The following is a 19,958-nucleotide window of genomic DNA, read 5'->3' on the forward strand; positions in this document are numbered from 1 at the left end:
GAAAGGCAAATGCTTAGCACCTTGATACAGAACTGGACACGTGAGAGTTAAATTTCTCTTCTCTGTTACTTGGCTTCTGGTAGTGTGTGTTTCAGCAGCACAAAACAGGGTGAAATGGATGGGACAAGTGGGCATGACCACAACAGGCCATGAACCACGCTTTGGAGTTGGGCAGAGGCTGGAACACTTTCAAAGGGCATGTTGGAAAATGTCTACATTGCCAGAACAATCCACTAAGAGGAGGTGTGGTGGAGGCTCAGAAAAAGTGAGCTGTAGGGGAAGTGTGAATGTTCTTTCAGGTGGGTTGGAGAGATGGCTCAGTGATTGCCTGGATTTTGTTAGTTAAGTGGCATGATCATAACATGGATAGAAATATGGAGAGCAAAGGTCATTCTGATGACGTCTCAGATAGAGGCTGTCCATGTTAGCTAGACATGCTGATACATACCCTATCATGACTAGGAAGGCTGAGGCAGGAAGATCACAAACTTGAGACCAGACTGGGTTGCATTGTGAGCCCATGTCTTCAAAAAAAAAATAAATTAAATTAAATTAAAACCAAAACCTGAAACAATAGAAGGATTTGAAAAGTAGTAAGTGGCAAAGTACTTGGCTAAACTGCATCCTCCATGAAAGGCAGAACTAAAGAGTGATGGACTACAATATCTGGGGAAAAATGAAAGCCACAAAGCATTCAGAATGCTACGTGGTGTCTTGTAAGTGCAGAGTAAAAATGTATGAGAGAAATGACTGAGAGGCAAACTACCTAATTAATAGTAAAACGGCAAGAGCTGAAAACTCTCAGACTAGCCATGTGCAAAATAAAGCCCTATTTGCTAAAGCTGTGGCCAAGTGATCATCGCTAAGGAAGTGGATATGAAGCGATGGGAGCCACATCCTTCTCCAGTGCACACTGCTGCTCAAAGTTCTCCAGAGCAAGCTAGGACCTTGAGAAGCAGGTCTCCAACAGAGCATCTAAGGAACCCTAGATTATCGTGGAAGGATTCTAAACAGGCCATTTGTACCTCAGGGTGCTGGTCTGGGAGGGTGGAACATAACCCCTGGTGACACCTAACGAATGCTCAGAGATGCAAGAACATGTGGCATGGCTTCCTCCACGCGGCTGTCCAGGGACCCAGCTGACAGCCTGGGAGCGCAAGCAAGGACTTGTCACAGGAGCGGAGCCACCGCAGAGAGCTCCCCTACCTACGGAGCCATGGAAGACTGCCTTTGAGACCACAGACCAGGAGATCTGAAGGCACAGAGACACAACCCATGAGCGCATCTGCAGGGCAGACCGCACACAAGCCCTGGGCCTCACCCCCACAGGGTGCCGAGTAGCCCTGCTGGGACTTTTTACTTACTCAGGACCAATATCCTTCTTGTTTTGCCTAATTCTTCCTTTTGGAATGAGACTGTCTACCCTTCACCTGCCTCTCTGATCCTTATGCTTTGTAAGAATGGACCTTGTTTGGATTTTATAGACTCACATCTGGGAAAAACAATTACCTCCACTGTCAGCCACATCTCATTTAGATGGCACTGGCTGCAAAGCTTTCAACTGGTGTTGGAACAAGTTAAGCTTACTTTTGGCATTATTGGTATGAAACTATTGCATTTTACATGAGAAAAGAACACAAATGTGAGGAAAGGCAAAGCCCCTCAGGCTCATGATTTGAACCTCGGTGTCTAGTTGACAACGCGATTTGCATAGGTTCTGGAAACCTTAGGCGGTAGAGCAGAGTTGGAGAAAGGAGTCACTGGCAACGCGATTCTGAAGGTTACACTCAGCTTCTATCCTGCCTGCCATGAGGGGAGACTGTGGTTAGGCAAAGCTGTCATCAGGATGTTCTGCCTTAGTCCAGGCCCAGAGCACACGGCCCAGCAGCCATGGGCTGACCTCGCTGACACCATGAGCAAACTAGGTAATTCCTCTCTTTAAAATGTTAGTATGTCCAAAGTAGGCAAAAATTAGGCTACTAGCATCTAAAACGTAGGAAGTAATGATACTGGAGCCAAGGACCATTTTGAGAATTTTTTAGGAAGAGACACATAGGCTCTATGCAATTATCGTGAAAAATCATGTAAGGGTCTTAGAATATCAGCAGGTTCTGGAGTGTGGGGGACCCTAGAACTCACCTCCACATTTAGGAAAGGTGGGATCCTAGAATCTAGAACTCACTTCCACAAATAGAAAGATGGGATCATAGAACTCACCTCCACTAATAGAAAGATGGGATCCTAGAACTCGCCTCCACCAATAGGAAAGATGGGATCCTAAAACTCGCCTCCACCAATAGGAAGATGGGATCCTAAAACTCGCCTCCACCAATAGGAAAGATGGGATCCTAGAACTCGCCGCTACCAATAGGAAAGATGGGATCCTAGAACTCGCCTCCACCAAGAGGAAAGATGGGATCCGAGAACTTGCCTCCACAAATAGGAAAGATGGGATCTTGCCTCCACCAAGAGGAAAGATGGGATCCTAGAACTCGCCTCCACCAAGAGGAAAGATGGGATCCTAGAACTCGCCTCCACCAAGAGGAAAGATGGGAGCCGAGAACTTGCCTCCACAAATAGGAAAGATGGGATCCGAGAACTCGCCTCCACCAAGAGGAAAGATGGGATCCTAGAACTTGCCTCCACCAAGAGGAAAGATGGGATCCTAGAACTCGCCTCCACCAAGAGGAAAGATGGGATCCTAAAACTCGCCTCCACCAATAGGAAAGATGGGAGCCTAGAACTCGCCTCCACCAAGAGGAAAGATGGGAGCCTAGAACTCGCCTCCACCAAGAGGAAAGATGGGATCCTAGAACTCGCCTCAACCAATAGGAAATGAAAGATGGGATCCTAGAACTCACCTCCACCAATAGGAAATGAAAGATGGGATCCTAGAACTCACCTCCACTAATAGAAAGATGGGATCCTAGAACTCACCTCCACTAATAGAAAGATGGGATCCTAGAACTCACCTCCACCAATAGGAAATGAAAGATGGGATCCTAGAACACGCCTCCACTAATAGAAAGATGGGATCCTAGAACTCGCCTCCACCAATAGAAAGATGGGATCCTAGAACTCACCTCCACTAATAGAAAGATGGGATCCTAGAACTCACCTCCACCAATAGGAAATGAAAGATGGGATCCTAGAACACGCCTCCACTAATAGAAAGATGGGATCCTAGAACTCGCCTCCACCAATAGGAAAGATGGGATCCTAGAACTCGCTGCTACCAATAGGAAAGATGGGATCCTAGAACTCACCTCCACCAAGAGGAAAGATGGGAGCCGAGAACTCGCCTCCACCAAGAGGAAAGATGGGAGCCGAGAACTCGCCTCCACCAATAGGAAAGATGGGAGCCGAGAACTCGCCTCCACCAAGAGGAAAGATGGGAGCCGAGAACTCGCCTCCACCAAGAGGAAAGATGGGAGCCGAGAACTCGCCTCCACCAAGAGGAAAGATGGGAGCCGAGAACTCGCCTCCACCAAGAGGAAAGATGAGATCCTAGAACTCGCCTCCACCAAGAGGAAAGATGGGATCCTAGAACTCACCTCCACAAATAGGAAAGATGGGATCATAGAACTCACCTCCACTAATAGAAAGATGGGATCCTAGAACTCGCCTCCACCAATAGGAAAGATGGGATCCTAGAACTTACCTCCACAAATAGGAAAGATGGGATCCTAGAACTCACCTCCACTAATTGAAAGATGGGATCCTAGAACTCGTCTCCACTAATAGAAAGATGGGATCCTAGAACTCGCCTCCACCAATAGGAAAGATGGGATCCTAGAACTCGCCTCCACCAATAGGAAAGATGGGATCCTAGAACTCGCCTCCACCAATAGGAGAGATGGGATCCTAGAACTCGCCTCCACCAATAGGAAAGATGGGATCCTAGAACTCACCTCCACCAATAGGAAATGAAAGATGGGATCCTAGAACTCGTCTCCACTAATAGAAAGATGGGATCCTAGAACTCGCCTCCACCAATAGGAAAGATGGGATCCTAGAACTCGCCTCCACCAATAGGAAAGACGGGATCCTAGAACTCGCCTCCACCAATAGGAAAGATGGGATCCTAGAACTCACCTCCACCAAGAGGAAAGATGGGATCCTAGGACTCGCCTCCACCAAAAGAAAGATGGGATCCTAGAACTCGCCTCCACCAATAGGAAATGAAAGATGGGATCCTAGAACTCGCCTCCACCAATAGGAAAGATGGGATCCTAGAACTCACCTCCACCAAGAGGAAAGATGGGATCCTAGGACTCGCCTCCACCAAAAGAAAGATGGGATCCTAGAACTCGCCTCCACCAATAGGAAATGAAAGATGGGATCCTAGAACTCGTCTCCACTAATAGAAAGATGGGATCCTAGAACTCGCCTCCACCAATAGGAAAGATGGGATCCTAGAACTCTCCTCCACCAATAGGAAAGACTGGATCCTAGAACTCGCCTCCACCAATAGGAAAGATGGGATCCTAGAACTCGCCTCCACAAATAGGAAAGATGGGATCCTAGAACTCACCTCTACTAATAGAAAGATGGGATCCTAGAACTCGCCTCCACTAATAGGAAAGATGGGATCCTAGAACTAGCCTCCACCAAGAGGAAAGATGGGATCCTAGAACTTGTCTCCAAAAATAGGAAAGACGGGAACTTAGAACTCACCTCCACAAATAGGAAAGATGGGATCCTAGAACTCGCCTCCAACAATAGGAAAGATGGGATCCTAGAACTCACCTCCACAAATAGGAAAAGATGGGATCCTAGAACTCGCCTCCACCAATAGGAAAGATGGGATCCTAGAACTCGCCTCCACCAATAGGAAAGATGGAATCCTAGAACTCGCCTCCACAAATAGGAAATATGGGATCCTAGAACTCACCTCCACAAATAGGAAAGATGAAGAAAAACAAAGTTCTGTGTGCAAGAGCAGTGCTGACTCTTCAAGTCTCTCATTCAGCCTGCAGAGCCTCACCATCCACATGTAAGCAAGAAGGAAGGAGTAAAGGAGGCAAGAATGATGGGGGAAAGAACATATTATAAAAAAATCAGATTTCTAAATCCAAAGTAAATTAGTGCTGGTCAGCCTAGTGATATTTACTAATTACTAACTACCACAAAGACCTAAGGAGACAGTCTCAATGCTGTGACATCTTCATGCATTGTATCCCAGTGTCAAGTTCATTATTTCTTCTAATCATGTACATTGGTACTATTTATCAAACAGCATTTATCATAACACAAGGAAAACATTATGTATAAAGTCATGAAATACTTTTTTAGAGAGTATATTTTATTTATTTGTTTATTTCAGAGAAGAGAGAAAGAGAGAGAATGAGAATGAGAATGAGCATGTGCACACCAGGGCCTCCAGCCCCTGCAAACGAGCTCCAGATACATGTGCCTCCTTGTGTATCTGGCTTACATGGGTCCTGGAGAATTGAACCAGGATCCTTTGGCTTTGCAGGCAAACACATTAACCTCTAAGCCATCTCTCCAACCCTTGAGAAATTTCTTTTGCATTCCTATTAGTCATAGGTATAGATAGGTGAAGGAAATTTCATACCAGCTATTCTTCTGATTCTTATTACATTGTGTTCACTAAGCCTCCGGCAATATTTTAAATATCATTCCCCTATCTTAAAGATAAATACCCTGAAGTAAACAAAATTAAAAAGCTTTTTAAGCAATTTGTCAAGGTCACTTAGTAAGGAATAAAGCATGGATTTTCATCCAGTCAGTTTGGTTCCCAGTGTTACCTTCTATTGAAAATAAATACTACCCATTTTAGGGCAATAAACTCTGTATATCTCTATCCTGAATATATTTAAAATTTGGCATTGCAATTCTTCCCCATGCTTACAAAAAGCAAACCTAAAATTGAGGCATAATTTGTTTTGCAAACAAACCCAAAGAAATACACCAACTTATGTAGCAAGGTGGGCTCAGGGGCTAAAAAGATGGCTTAGGGTTAAGGCGCTTGCCTGCAAAGCCTAGAGACTGAGGTTTGATTCCCAGGTACCCATGTGAAGCCAGATGCACCTGGCGTTCCTTTGCAGTGGCTAGGGGCCCTGGGATGCCCATATTCTCCCATTCTCCCTTCTTCCATCCCTCCCTCTCTCCCTCTCCTTTTCTCTCTCTTCCTTGCAAATAAATAAATAAATAAATAAATAATTTAAAAGAAAGAAAGATGGGATTAGGTTATTGCTACTCCATGATACCCCAACCTGAACTCCTTCACAGACATATTCAGAACACATTTTTATCTAAGCAGTGAAAAGTTAAAACATCGTTTCATGCCAGGAGAAGAGGAAGACGACCAGTTACAGCAAATAATACAAACCAGAATTGTGTGATGAGCTGGGGACAGCATCCCGCTTAGGCCCTTTTAGAAAAGTTAAGATACAGGGCTGAGGCAAAGAAAGACAAGGGGGACAAGAAACCCTCAGTTATGCGATCAACAACCGTACATTCACAGACACAGTCTTTGAAAAAAATTATGACATTCGATAGTGTGTAGTTTTACAGGCAAAATGGGAACATGAATCATGGAATTTAAATTTGGTTCTTAAATCAATGTATCACTGAACTATGCCTGTAGTCTTAGAAAAAGTTTTAACTGACATATTTCAAAATGAAAGGGGGCAAAAAGACAAAATATCACCATTATTTCAATACAACTTAATATGTGAGTCTGTGTGTGTGTATATGTGTATATATATATGTATGTATACATATACACATATATATACACACACACATATATACATATACACATACATACACACACATACACATAAATACATACATATACATACATACAAACACACACACATACATATTCCATGAAAGCAGAAGGGGTGATGGTTTGGTGTGAAGTGGAATGAGCAGGAGGAGATGGGAAGAGGTTGGGGAAGGGTAGTGGAGGACATAAATGAGAAAAGCATAATATAATAATATATTCATACATAAAACTAATAATGAAAGCCAGTATTTTATGCTAGAAATGAAAAATGTTTAAAATAATTTTAAAATGTGAATAATGGAACCAGGAACAATGTGATCAGGAATGCAAAGCCCTTAAAGTAGTGGCCTGATGTTAGTTACATTACGAAGTCACTGTGCGGTGTTTTGATCCAGGTGTCCCCATAGACACGGGTTCTGAATGCTAGTTCCTCAGCTGGCAATTTGGGGATTGGCGCCTCCTAGAGGCAGTGTGTTGTTGGGGGTGGGCTCATGGGTGTTTTGTGCTAGCAAGATGAAACTAATTGCAACAAACAGCTTCACCAGAAAACATGCTGGAAAGATATTTCGTGTCAAACCTATCACGTGAAGAAATAAGGAAAGAAGAGAGGGAGAAGGGAGGATGAGCAGCCGATTTCCCACAACGCTGGCAGGCAGGTCTTGACAGAATGGTTTGTATGCAAAATAATTTATCCAATCAGCAGAGGGCGCAAATACATCACCTTTTTTTCTGAGTTGAGAAAGTCTTCAGCTGTGGTTAATGAGCATTTATTATTTTTAAGATTTATTTTTATTTATTACAGAGACAAAGAGAGGGAGAGGAAGAGGGAAAATGGGCACACCAGGACCTCTAGCCACTGCAAACAAACTCCAGACACACGTGCCACCATGTGCACCTGGCTTACATCAGACCTGAAGAATTTAACCTTGGTCCTTAGGCTTCACAGCTATGTGCCTTAATTGCTAAGCCATCTCTCCAGCCCTGAGCATACTTTTTTAATGATTTATTTAATTTATTTATTTATTTGGGACAGAGAGAGGGTGAGAGAGAGAGAGAGTGAGAATGGGCAAGCCAGGGCCTCCAGCTACTGCAAATGAACTCCAGAAGCATGTGCCTCCTATGTGCATGTGGCTTATGTGGGACCTGGAGAATCAAACCTGGGTCCTTTTGCTTTGCAGGCAAGCATCTTACCTGCTACACCATCCATCTCTCCAGCCCTGAACATAGGTTTTTTTTTTTAAAAGATTACAATTTTGACGAAGTATCTTCTTATCCTTGTTATTTATATTCTATTAAGTGATACAGTTTAAATGTAAAAATTGTCAATTTAATATTAAATAGTATTTTGAAACTTGGCATTACCTATGTAAGCAATAATGTTCTCTAAGCAAATTCATTAAAAATGAGCAACCCAGGCTGACCACCCGGCTCAACTACATGGATTTTGTTCTGGACACATGGCTGCTGGATCGTAGGGTAGCAACTCCGACTCGTGCCCACTCCCATCTCCCCTAGGCCAGAGTGTGGGGACTTTACCACTGTCCTCAGACAAGACACCACAACAAAGTAAACACATTATTTGCAGAAGTGACCGATACACCTGGGAGGTAATGTGCAATAGCTAAAAAGTACAGGTGTATCTATAGGGCTTCCTCCTAAACCCAGTCTAATAAAGGATAAGAGAATTTGATACACCCACAAGGCAAGTGACTTCCAGGAATAAAAAGTACACACACACACACACACACACACACACACACGCTACAGAGATGTCTTAATGGTTAAGATGCTTGCCTGCAAAGCCTAAGGACCCAGATTCAATTTTCCAGGACCCACATAAGCCAGATACACATGGTGATGGATGTGACTGGAGTTCTTTTGCAGTGGCTAGAGGCCCTGGCATGCCCGTTCTAACTTTCTCCCTCCCTGTCTCTAGTAACTAAATTAACAAAAATAAATCTTTTTTAAAAAATACCAAAGGGGCTGGAGAGATGGCTTAGAGGTTAAGGCATTTGTCTACAAAGCCAAAGGATATCGGTTTAACTCTCCAGGACCCACGTAAGCCAGATGCACATGGGGTCACGGTCACATGCATCTGGAGTTAGTTTGCAGTGGCTGAATGCCCTGACATAACCATTCTATCTATCTGCCTCTTTCTCTGTCTGTTGCTCTCAAATAAATAAAAATAAAAAAATAACATGTGATACAGCATTCAGTCTGAACACAGGGCATGAACAAGTACCTGAGCCTCAGCACCAACATCAGTGTAACGTTGCCTTAAAGGAGAAGAGCATCATATAAAACTGGACAAAACAACTCTGAGGTGATCCAAGAGTGGTTTGTATTGAACTGATTCAATCACAGCTAATGAAATTACCAAGCTATAAACAATTTTTACTCTTACTCTATCAGGAATTTTCCTCCTTATCGAGCATATAGTCAGTTATGGAATGTGCATGCTTGTGGGTATGCCACAAACTGTTTGAAGACCAAGTGACTGTGGTGGTTTGAATAGAATGGGTGGCCCCCAACATATCCAGTTGTTTGTAGTTTGCATCTGCTGGCTGCCTGGCTGGAGGCAATGTCACTGGGTGGATCTTAAATTGTGGTGATGGGTTTCAGATTTCAATCTAAATATATGCAAAGTGTGCCTAGTTGGAGTTCCTAAAGTGTGCTGTGGCTTTTGGCTTGTACTTGTCTCTCTGCTTGGGCCTGTGAAGGCAGGCCAGCCTCTTCTGCCATTATGGAACTTCCCTGGATCTGTGAGCTTCAATAAATCCCTTCCTCCATAACTGTGCCTGGTCTGAAAGTTCATCTCAGTGAACCTGAAGCTGTCTGCTACAGTTACCAATACTCACCTTAATCACTTGATTCTCAAGATAATTCATGAAGCAACCAGAACTTGCTATACATTTTCTACATTTCCAGCAACGAAGAATACTTATTTCCTCTTGATTAGGATTTTCAATTACCGACTCTTCACTTCTCATCTGTGGAAACATTAACGCAGTTTTAGAATGACAAAATGTGCGTGTTAACTTTGATCTGAAAACCCTTAGGTACCAGTAGGACCAGCCACCATTTATCGTACTGTGTGCAGCCCCCAGCCCTTTACCTCCTATATCCTGACTAAAACCCAGACTGCTCTTTGACACAAAGCCCAGTTTTCCCAGTGCTTGAGTTCAGTGGCCAAACAACCCCAACACAGATAAAGGCATTTAGGTTGATACTGTAAACACTGAAACTGGTCCTGGCTCTGAGCCCAAGCTTTCGAACCCTTATATAAACTTCCCACTTGAGTGGACATGCCTAGGTAGTCCTGCATTCCTTCCACTCTAGGTAGAACATGTCTTTTCTCTCACTGTCCATTTGGACTGATCACCCTAAGTTTCTCTATAAACTAGTTGAAAAGCCTATTCAGTTTTGATAGTGATAATGCATTGTCAGTAATTACCAGTTTATTCTTCTTATTCCAGAATGCTTTATGTCTCTCACTGGTAGTGTTGAAAGTAAGAGCTGGAGAATATATTGAACAGGTGCTTTTAAGAGTTATGACAAAGAAATATAGAAGTTTTTATAAGTAGGGTATTATGAATAGCTGTTATAAAATGATTTCCTTTTAAGTTATGCTGTGAACTGGATGTAGATGCACAAATTTTAAATTGATGGTAACATCCTTCGTCTGTAATCCAGTAATATCTCCTGTAAGTTGTACTCAGTGGAATAGCTTATGTCATCTTGTGAGTAAAATTCAGAATCATACCATAAATTTTGAGACTATTTTTATACTGAAGATTTTACTCCAGTACTTTGATTTATACCAAGTTGTGGTAATAGGATGACTAACATATAAGAACTCCAAACTACATATAGTGTATCTAATAATTTGCTTGGTAATTGTTAAGCAATGCCAATTTATTAGACTATTCATCAGGGCCTGGAGAGTTCTCTGATCATGTTTCCTTGTTTTTTTCTTTCATTTTTTCATCTGTACAATATTTAGTGAAGGTTAACTACATGCTGAACAATGAGTCAAACTCATAGAACATGAATGCATTTCATTTCTTCTATAAAAGTGCCTGCTGGGCTATATATGAGTAATTCTCTTCTTTAATACAACAAAATTGTTTCATGAGCTTTAAAAAATAGTTGTGCATAGATTCTTCTCCTAGAAATTTTGACTCATTCTGCACTGTTCAAAAAGGTAGGAATAGGGTTTTTTTTTTAAACTCTGTAATTCTAGAGTATGGTCAAAGTGAATATAGAGATGTATGTGCACATAAAAATAAACTAAAACATAACAGCTATACATAAGACCTACAGGAGAAGGAACCTACAGACCAAAACCAAATATGAAGAATTTAATTAGTTTGGACCTTATGACACACTCCTGTCATTTGGGAAGCTGAGGCAGGACCGGGAGTTCAAAACCAGCCTAGACAACACAGTGAGTGCTAGATCAGCCTAAGAGAGAGAGAGAGAGAGAGAGAGAGAGAGAGAGAGGGGGGGGGGGGGAGGGAGGGAGGGGGGAGGGAGGGGTGGAGGGAGGGGGGAAGGAGGCTGTGGTCTCAAAACACTGAAAGGACAAAATAAGCTGGCTGGGAGGCCACAGCAAGCCCCACCTGCAGCCACTTCGGCTCTGCGCTGCCAGCAGCTAGCCTGCACTTCTGTCTCCACTGACGCATCACGAGATCACACCTTGCCCGGCTGACTACTGTGCAGTATAGCGCCAGTCGTCACCAAAATTCTGAATCTGCAAATGATCTACCATCTTCCTTTTTTTGTAATTCCCCCCCCACACTTATTTGTATGCAGAACCAGAGGGAGACAGAGAGAGAATGGGAGTGCCAGGGCCTCCAGCCCCTTCAAATGAACTCCAGATGCATGCACCACTTTGTGCGTCTGGCTTTACGTGGGTCCTGGGGAATCAAACCCAGGTTGTTAAGCTTTGCAGGCAAGTACCTTGACCACTGAGCCATCTCTCCAGCCCTACCAACTTCTTTCTACATTGTTGCAGTCTGGTCTGCCTTACTTAGCTTCTTCATTGGTTTTTTTTTTTTTTTTTTTTTTTTTTTGGTTTTTCGAGGTAGGGTCTCACTCTGGTCCAGGCTGACCTGGAATTAACTCTGTAGTCTCAGGGTGGCCTTGAACTCATGGCGATCCTCCTACCTCTGCCTCCCGAGTGCTAGGATTAAAGGCGTGTGCCACCACGCCCGGCTCTTACTTAGCTTCTTAAGCCACCGTCTTACTTCTGTCTTTATTCGCTTTTTCCATCGTCATCATCCTGTTAACCAGTGGTTCTTAGCCAAGAATGGAGACTGCAAGGGTGTGGTGGGGAGGGGTATGTGAGAATTAACTATAGAGCTACCTGCACATATGTTCCCCAACCCAGTGTTTCTGTCATGTCTTCTGAGGATGTAACTGCATGCAAGATAAAGCCCACCGGACATTCTAGTGAGCGCTGGTTGAAAACCACACTTTGTGCAACAACCATTCCGTATCAATGATCTTTAAATCTAGTTTTGATCCAGTAGTTTCAGCTTCCTATGTAAACGCATATTTCAGGGGCTGGAGAGATGGAAGAGTGGTTACAGTGCTTGCCTGCAACACCTCATGACCTGGGTTCAATTCCCCATGACCCACTTAAACCAGATGCACAAGATGGTGCAGGTATCTCGAGCTCATTTGCAGTGGCTGGAGGCCCTGGAGCATTCATTCTCTATCAAAGCCCCCGCCCACTCCCGCTCACAAATACATAAAAACCAATAGTTCTTGTCCCTTAAGAATAAGGCCGAGTTCTTCTTTGGCAGGTGGGCTGGGGACAATGTGACTCCTTTGCCTTTGTGCTCAGCAGTACTTTGCTCACTCCCACTGTGGCACCCGTCGCGTGGCATCGCCCTGCATACTTGCCAGGGTAACCGTACTCACTCACTCTGTACTCACCTAATCAAATGTGGTACCTGGTACCAAGAAGCAGTTTCAGCAAATGTTTACTGAAATTACAAGAACAAAGTATGGCACACAGCTCTGCTTATACTCCTTTTTTTTTTTTTTCTTGACCCAACATCGCATCTTACTTGTGTTAGGCTCATTAAGTAGTAGGATGAACAAACCAGCACTCTCTTAGCAATGGGCAACAGGAACCTACTGGAGAAGACACGCAGCTGTGTTTACAGATACCTGAGCTTGAAAGGGAAACCAGAGAACTACACCAGAGTGAGCTGTTTACAGGAGAAGTGAAATGGCTTCTGGAAGATAATCAGGCTAAGAGCAAGGGTAAAACATTGCATCCCAATGTATTCGCCCAGTGGTAGTCTTTAAGAAGACCTGGACGGCGTGTTTGCTGCCTACAAACCCAAGTTCATCCCAGACGGTTTTGGTAAACCACTTCTAAGTGCATGTCTGTTGCAGTGATGAATAAAATGACCATGAGTGCAGCTCCTGTTGGATTCAGTTAGGGGACTGGGAGTTTTACCTATAATGTCTTTTATGGTATTAGTACAAATCGAAACACTGGAAGAGGAAAATCACTCCTTAATATGACAGAGGATAATTATGACCTGATCCCTGAAAGTGTCTTCAAAGTCAGATTTTGAGAAACCGTACTTGCAAAACCGATATTCAGAAAATTTTGTCTATGCAAATCTTATTGTCCAATTGCATCACTTAAACTATTTATGGGAAAATGAGTGCCAGTGCAGAAACACTATAGCATATTAGGTTGCAATTTCCTACAATACTGAGCACTGCAGTCTTAACCTCCATTAGAATTTGCATTCTTTGGTCCACCTCCCTCTACGTACTGTGTGTCATGGGCAACGTCCACATTGGACAGGTGTCTAGTCCCCACGCCTCTAGGCTTTCCAATCTTTGTTGTGCTTTATTCTTCAGGAGTTTACAACTGTGATGAAGCCAACAGAGTGGTGAGTTCCTAAAACTGAACCTAAAGCTAGAAAACATGAATGAATGGAACCAACCTTTGTGGTGTCGAGGGCCAACTTTTTAAATAGGAAAACTAGGGCATTTTCTCTAACCCCCTCCCCCACATCGGAAAGGGGTTTTGCCACAAACAGTCTAATGTTTACCATTTGCCTCTCCAAAGGAATTGATCATCTTTGTAGCTCACACAATTGTAGTTGAGAAGACAGAAGAGAAAGACTCACTCATCAAGTGAGTTTATAAGGCTAATGTAACCTTGACATATTAACTACCCAGGAAAATATAAATGTAGGCAGGGGAGCCCAAGAAATTCATAGGCCCATCTATCTGTGAAGATGCCAAATACTAAATATGTCCCGATAGAATACATTAATGAAATTATATAACAAATTCTGATTAAGTAAAATGATTTTCTGGAATTTGTAGATGGTTCAAATTGAAAAAAAAAATCTATTCAGCATGTTCAATAAATTAAAAGGAAATCTCATATGTTCTCTGCAACTTTTGGGAGTAATGCCTACAGTGACAATTCTCATCAACTGACTCCAGTTAAGAAAGGTCTGTGGGGCTGGAGAGATGGCTCAGCAGTTAAGGCATTGCCTGCAAAGCAAACCAATGCCTGGGTTTGATTCCCCAGTACCCACATAAAATCAGGTGCACATTGGCACATGCATTTAGAGTTTGACTGCAACACCTGGAGGCCCTGGCATGCCCATTCTCTCTCTCTCTCTCTCTCTCTCTCTATTTCTTCTCTCTTTTTCTGCTTGCATATTAAAATTTTAAAAAGAAAGGTCTATGTTTTGATTTGCTTTTGCTTTGTCATCAGTCAGCCTAACAGCTGTAAGATATTTCATTTTCATAATTAATGATGTTGGAGACTATGTCATGCTCCTACTGGGTATTCATGCATCTTCTTGGAAAGAAGATCCATAACATTTACCTATTTTTTGATCATTTTTACCATTTTTCTTCTACCCATAAATGCAGTCCAGAATATATGATTACTGACAAAGAGAGAACACACGAGGGAAGGATTAAGCTTCAACAAATAGTTCTAGGAAGCTGGAAGCTTAAAAGCAGATGTTGATCTTTACGTTCTTTTTTGTTTGTTTGTTTGTTTTTAATGTAGGGTTTCACTTTAGTCCAGGCTGACCTGGAATTCACTATATAGTCTTAGGGTGGCCTTGAACTCATGGTGATTCTCCTACTTCTGCCTCCCCCCCACCCCGCCCGCCAGTGCTGTGATTAAAGCTGTGTGCCACCACGGCTCAGATCTTATATAATCCACAAAATCCATTCAAAATAGATTAGGCATATAAATGTAAAAGCTCAAGTCATAAACCTCCTAAAAGAAACTCAGAAAAGCTTTTTGACCAAAAAAAAAAAATTCTTGGATTTTGGGAATTAACACCTTCTGGAGGCAGTGTGTTGTTGGGGGCGGGCTTACGGGTGTTATAGCCAGTGTTCCCTTGGCAGTGTTTGGCGCACTCTCTTACTGCCATTGTCCACCTCATGTTGGCCGAGGAGTGATGTCCACCCTCTGCTCATGCCATCGTTTTCCCTGCCACTGTGAGGCTTCACCTCGAGCCTGTAAGCCAAAATAAACCTTTTTCCCACAAGCTGCTCTTAGTTGGGTGATTTCTACCAGCAATGCAAACCTGACTGCAACAGCGACTGAAAGCACAGACAATCAAACTAAAAATACAGATGTGAGATTGCACCATACCGAAAGGCTCAGAACAAAGAAAACATTCATGAGAAAGACAAGACAACATGCAGACTGAAGGTGGTGACAAACCCCTACATGGTAAGGGGTTCATATAAAAATATACACATATCCCCCAAAACTCAATGTGAAGAAAAAGAGATAGGATTAAACACTTACAGGTACAAAGGAGTCAGGTAAGTCTGATAAAGCTTGGGTTAGGGGTGGTCCTAGAGGCTCATGTGTTGAGCGCAGGTCCCAGACAGCAATATTCCGAAGCGGAGCCTCTGAGATGTTCCTGGGTCCTAAGACCTCTAACTTCACCAAAAATTGATGATCTCAGGACTAATGGACTATTTGGACCTTGAGAGCTTGTGTGGAGGATCTAGCAGGGGAACACACTGCTCATATACCCTTGACCAAAGACTATCCTCCTCTGGTTGGGGAAGGCCGTCCTCTTCAACCAAGCATGCAGCTCCAGGAGGGATGGAAGGGGACACACACCCAGCCAGCCAAATCAGCCGAATCAACCCTGGCAATCAAGGGGGTGACAGACGTCACAGCCAGATCGCCCTCACACCCCTGATGGACTATTTGGAAGAAGGGTCTACTTGGAGAAAGTAGTCCACTTGGGGACAAAACTGGGTGTTACTCCTGGTTTCTCCCCTCAACACAAAGCTCCGTGCTTCTTGACTGCCATGAGCGAGCCGCTGGGCACTCCCTGGGCTTCCACAACAACGTCCCGCCTCGCCATGGAGCAGAAATGATGGAGTTCGGTAACGCCAAGCCAAAGTAAATCTTTCCCTTTTCGGTATTTTATCTCATTTATTTTGTTACAGACAATGTTAAAGAAGTCAGATATTAGACACATGCTAAATTTTCTGTTAGTATAGTAAAAAAAAAAAAAGACAATTTCAAATTAGTGTCCTAGCATTTCATTATCTGTGTTAACAATGAGTGAACACAGCAGGATGTTTAGACAATGGAACTCTATGGTGCTATACATGACATTTATTTAAAAAAGAAAGAAAGAAAAATAAACTATACAACTTTACAAATAAAAAATGAGATTCCTAGTATAAATTATGAACTTTAGTTTATAATATTTATTCCTCAATTGTAACAAGTTATCACATTAATGCAAGATGTTAAAAATAGAAGAAACTGCAAGAGTTAAGGGAGTGCCCTGTACTGTATGTAAATAAAAACAGAAGCTTTCTGGGATCAAATTTTTCCTTAACTTGAAGCTGCTCAAAATAGTTATTAACCTAAAATTTTAATTACTGTAGTATCTAATCATGGTAATGTCTACTTAAAGTAATCATTCATTAATCAAACAGAGGTTTGTTTTTGTGCTGGCGACTTAAATAATCCAAATTAGCCCTTCCCTAGAAATTTGAGATCCATGTTCTCGTGTCTCGTCAGTAAACCTGTGCCAGTCTCCTTGGGCTGCCTCAGCAGAATGCATAGACCCTGTGGTTTAAACAACAGGAGTTCATTTTCTACCACTCTGAGAGCTACACATGGAAGATCAAACACTGCGAGGAGGCCAGGGAGCCTCTCCTATAGTCCTAGCACTTGGGAGGCTGAGGCCAAAGTATTGTGTATCCGAGGTCTGCCTGAGCTACACTAGCCTGGGTATGTAGCCAGATTCTCACTTAAAAACTAAACAATGCTTGCTTAGGCCTCTCCCTGCGGCTTGCAGATAGCCACATTTGCATCTCAGTCTCACACAGCCTTCCTAATGTGTGGAACATCCCGTGTCTCCTTCAATCTTCTAGGGACTGGAGTCCCATCCTCTGACCTCATCCAGCCTTCATTACTTTCTTAAACACCTTACCTCAGTTACATTGGCAGTTAGAACTGCAACCCGCAATACCACCCCTCCCTCTAATGCCCTCAATTCATATCCTTTTCATGGGCATGCAAAACCCATGCATCATAACAGTACTGCATTTTTTCATTTTTTGGTTCCTTTGACAGAAGGTCTCCTTTATGTAGAGAGCTTACAGTGTTATTGCCCCAGCCTCTCTGGTTCTGATATTAACAACAGTGCTCTACCACATCAAGCTTCTAGAGGTTTGGATCTATGCCAGTATTAACCTCAAGTCCAAAGTCTTGTCCATCTAATCCGGTATATGTCATGCATGACAAATGAGGCAAAACTCTGCTCCAGCAGAGACTCTGACACCATACGAAGCTAAGTGCTTCCAAAATACAATGGTGGGGAATGCTTTCAATAGATATTCATATCCCAAAAGAGAAAAATGACTAAGGAAATCAGAAACCAGACAGGCTGCAACCAAGTACAAAATTCATCGAGGAGAGGGCCATTAGATCTCTGGCTCATAATTAATGCTGTTTAGCTTGACGCTCAGCCCCACGAGCCCCCGTGACAGTGGTCTTGACCTCTGGGCCAGTCTGTCTTGGCTCCAGCCAGCAGATTTATCCCTAAGGCCAAGCGTGGACGCGCTGGGAGACGGCTTGTCCCTCTGTCCTGTGCCAGCGGTGGCAGTCCTGCCACTCCTGGGTCATTGTGCAGGTCATCTCCTTCCTCAAAGGACAGCTCCAGTCAACTACGTCTACTGTCCTGGTCTACAGAATCGCATCAGTCTTTGTTCTGTTCCTCATTACCACCTTAGTCCGCATCGGCAGCATCAGCAAGATTAAACTACTGGTCATTTCTTCTTGAAGAATTTTTCTAGCCATACACGGCCTACTCTTTTCAGAGCATCCTTTAATTTTTTTTCTTACAATATGGAATGCTGGGGATTTTTCAGATCCTAATACACTGCTCCTTTCTGCTTAACAATTTATTCTACAATACATTTATTTCCCTCTTTGCATTTCATTACATGCAGCAGAGAGAAACCACATGTGGTAGTCTGAATGTAAGTAGACTAGGTGGTTTTTGTTTTATATTAAAAAAAAAACAAACTAGTCTGCAGCTGCCTGGCTGGAGGGGCCACTGGGGGCAGATCGTGGAGTCCAGCCCTCCTGTGTCATTGGGGATGGATCTGATTCCCAGCCCAAAGGTACACAGAGAAGTCTAAGCCTGTGTGTCTGTGTGTGTATGTGGGGGGGGGAGATTCCCCCCTCTTGCTTGTTGACTGGGTCCCTGCTATTTTGCTGCTGGTTTTGTGCTTGCTTGGGGTGCTGGCTGTTTGGTAGAGTCTCTCTGCTTGGATTTATGAATGGGATCCAGATTTTTCCATCATTGATGAAACTTCCTTTTGGATCTGGAAGTGGAATAAAGTCCTTCTTCCTACAACTTGCATCTGGTTTGGATATCTACCCCAGTGACGTGGAGCTGACTACACCAGGCCATACTTTCAAAGTTTTGCTTAGAAAGATCTGATCCAGTGTTAGCAGCGGTGAAGTTTTACCTCTCACAAAACACTAGAATGAAAATAAGCCAAGGTCTCTCTCTGATGCTTTACAACAAGAGCTGCCTTTTCCCAGGTTCCCACAGAGCACGTTTCTCATTTCCTCTGAAGTCTTCACCACAATCACTTAACAGCCATATCTTAACAAAAATTATTTCAATGTAATCTCCACTTTTCTGCAACAGATGTGTCATAATTCTTTTTTTCTCCACACATAACCTAATGCCAATGACACATGTGCATTTGTTAGGTATTAGTTCTAGCAGAATCCCACACATGGTGCCCAAGTCGGTACTAGTGTGTGCGGAAGGCCACAGCCCCCTATCACTGGCTGGGTGGCTAATACAAAAGATTTATCTCCTGGAGGTTTTGGAGACAGAAATCTAAGACGAGTCCATGTCAGAGTTTATTTCTGGTGAGGCTTCTCTTCATCCTGGCCTGCAAAAGCCTGCTTTCCTGCTGTATACTCATATTATTCTGTGCATTTGCGCTTCTGGAACCAATTTCAACCTCCCTCTCTGTCTCCTTCCCTCTTTTTGAGGCAGGGACTCACTCAAGGCCAGGTAGACCTGGAACTCAATATGGAGCTCAGCAGATCTTCCTACCCCAGCCTCCTGAGCGATGGGAAGAAAGGCGTGAGCCACCATGTCCAGCATCTCCCTCTTCTTATGAAGACACCAATCCTGTGGGGCTAGGGTCCTACTTTTATGACCTCATTTAATTTTAATTACATCTTGACTTACAGGTTTTTTTTCTCTAAACATAGTAAACTTTAATGAGGCTTAAACATGGGTGGGGAGGAACACAAGACAGTTCAAAACCCAAGTTAGTCCTCTCATTCTGATATCAGAGTGCTCACATTTTATTGTGCATCTTTTTGTTAAATCTCATGTATTACAGTCACAGCATAAAATCGAAAACACTGAGTTATGATGTTTTAGAAAGGAAAAATTCATCTCTTCATGAACAAAAACAAACCAAACAAAAATAAAACAGGGATGGAGAGACGGCTCAGGGATTAAGGCACTTGTCTACAAAGCCAAAGGACCCAAGTTCAATTTTCCAGTACTCACATAAAGCCAGATGTACAAGATGGAACATGCATCTGGAATTCATTTGCAAAGGCTGGAGGCCCTGGCACACCCACTCTTTCTATATGTCTCTACCTGCC

General features: G+C 43.2%; 1 protein-coding gene across 4 annotated transcripts in view; it reads right to left on the bottom strand.

The window, feature by feature from the left end:
* Positions 1-19,958, bottom strand: part of Rnf180 (ring finger protein 180) — a 164,639-nt gene that overhangs the window by 131,658 nt on the left and 13,023 nt on the right. For all 4 annotated transcript variants that reach the window (XM_045139084.1, XM_045139083.1, XM_045139082.1 and 1 more), the window contains one exon: positions 9,616-9,747. In XM_045139084.1, the coding sequence (XP_044995019.1) occupies positions 9,616-9,747 (132 nt within the window). The remainder of the gene's footprint in view (positions 1-9,615; positions 9,748-19,958) is intronic.

Source organism: Jaculus jaculus, chromosome 20 (genome assembly GCF_020740685.1).
Source record: "Jaculus jaculus isolate mJacJac1 chromosome 20, mJacJac1.mat.Y.cur, whole genome shotgun sequence".
NCBI lineage: Eukaryota > Metazoa > Chordata > Mammalia > Rodentia > Dipodidae > Jaculus > Jaculus jaculus.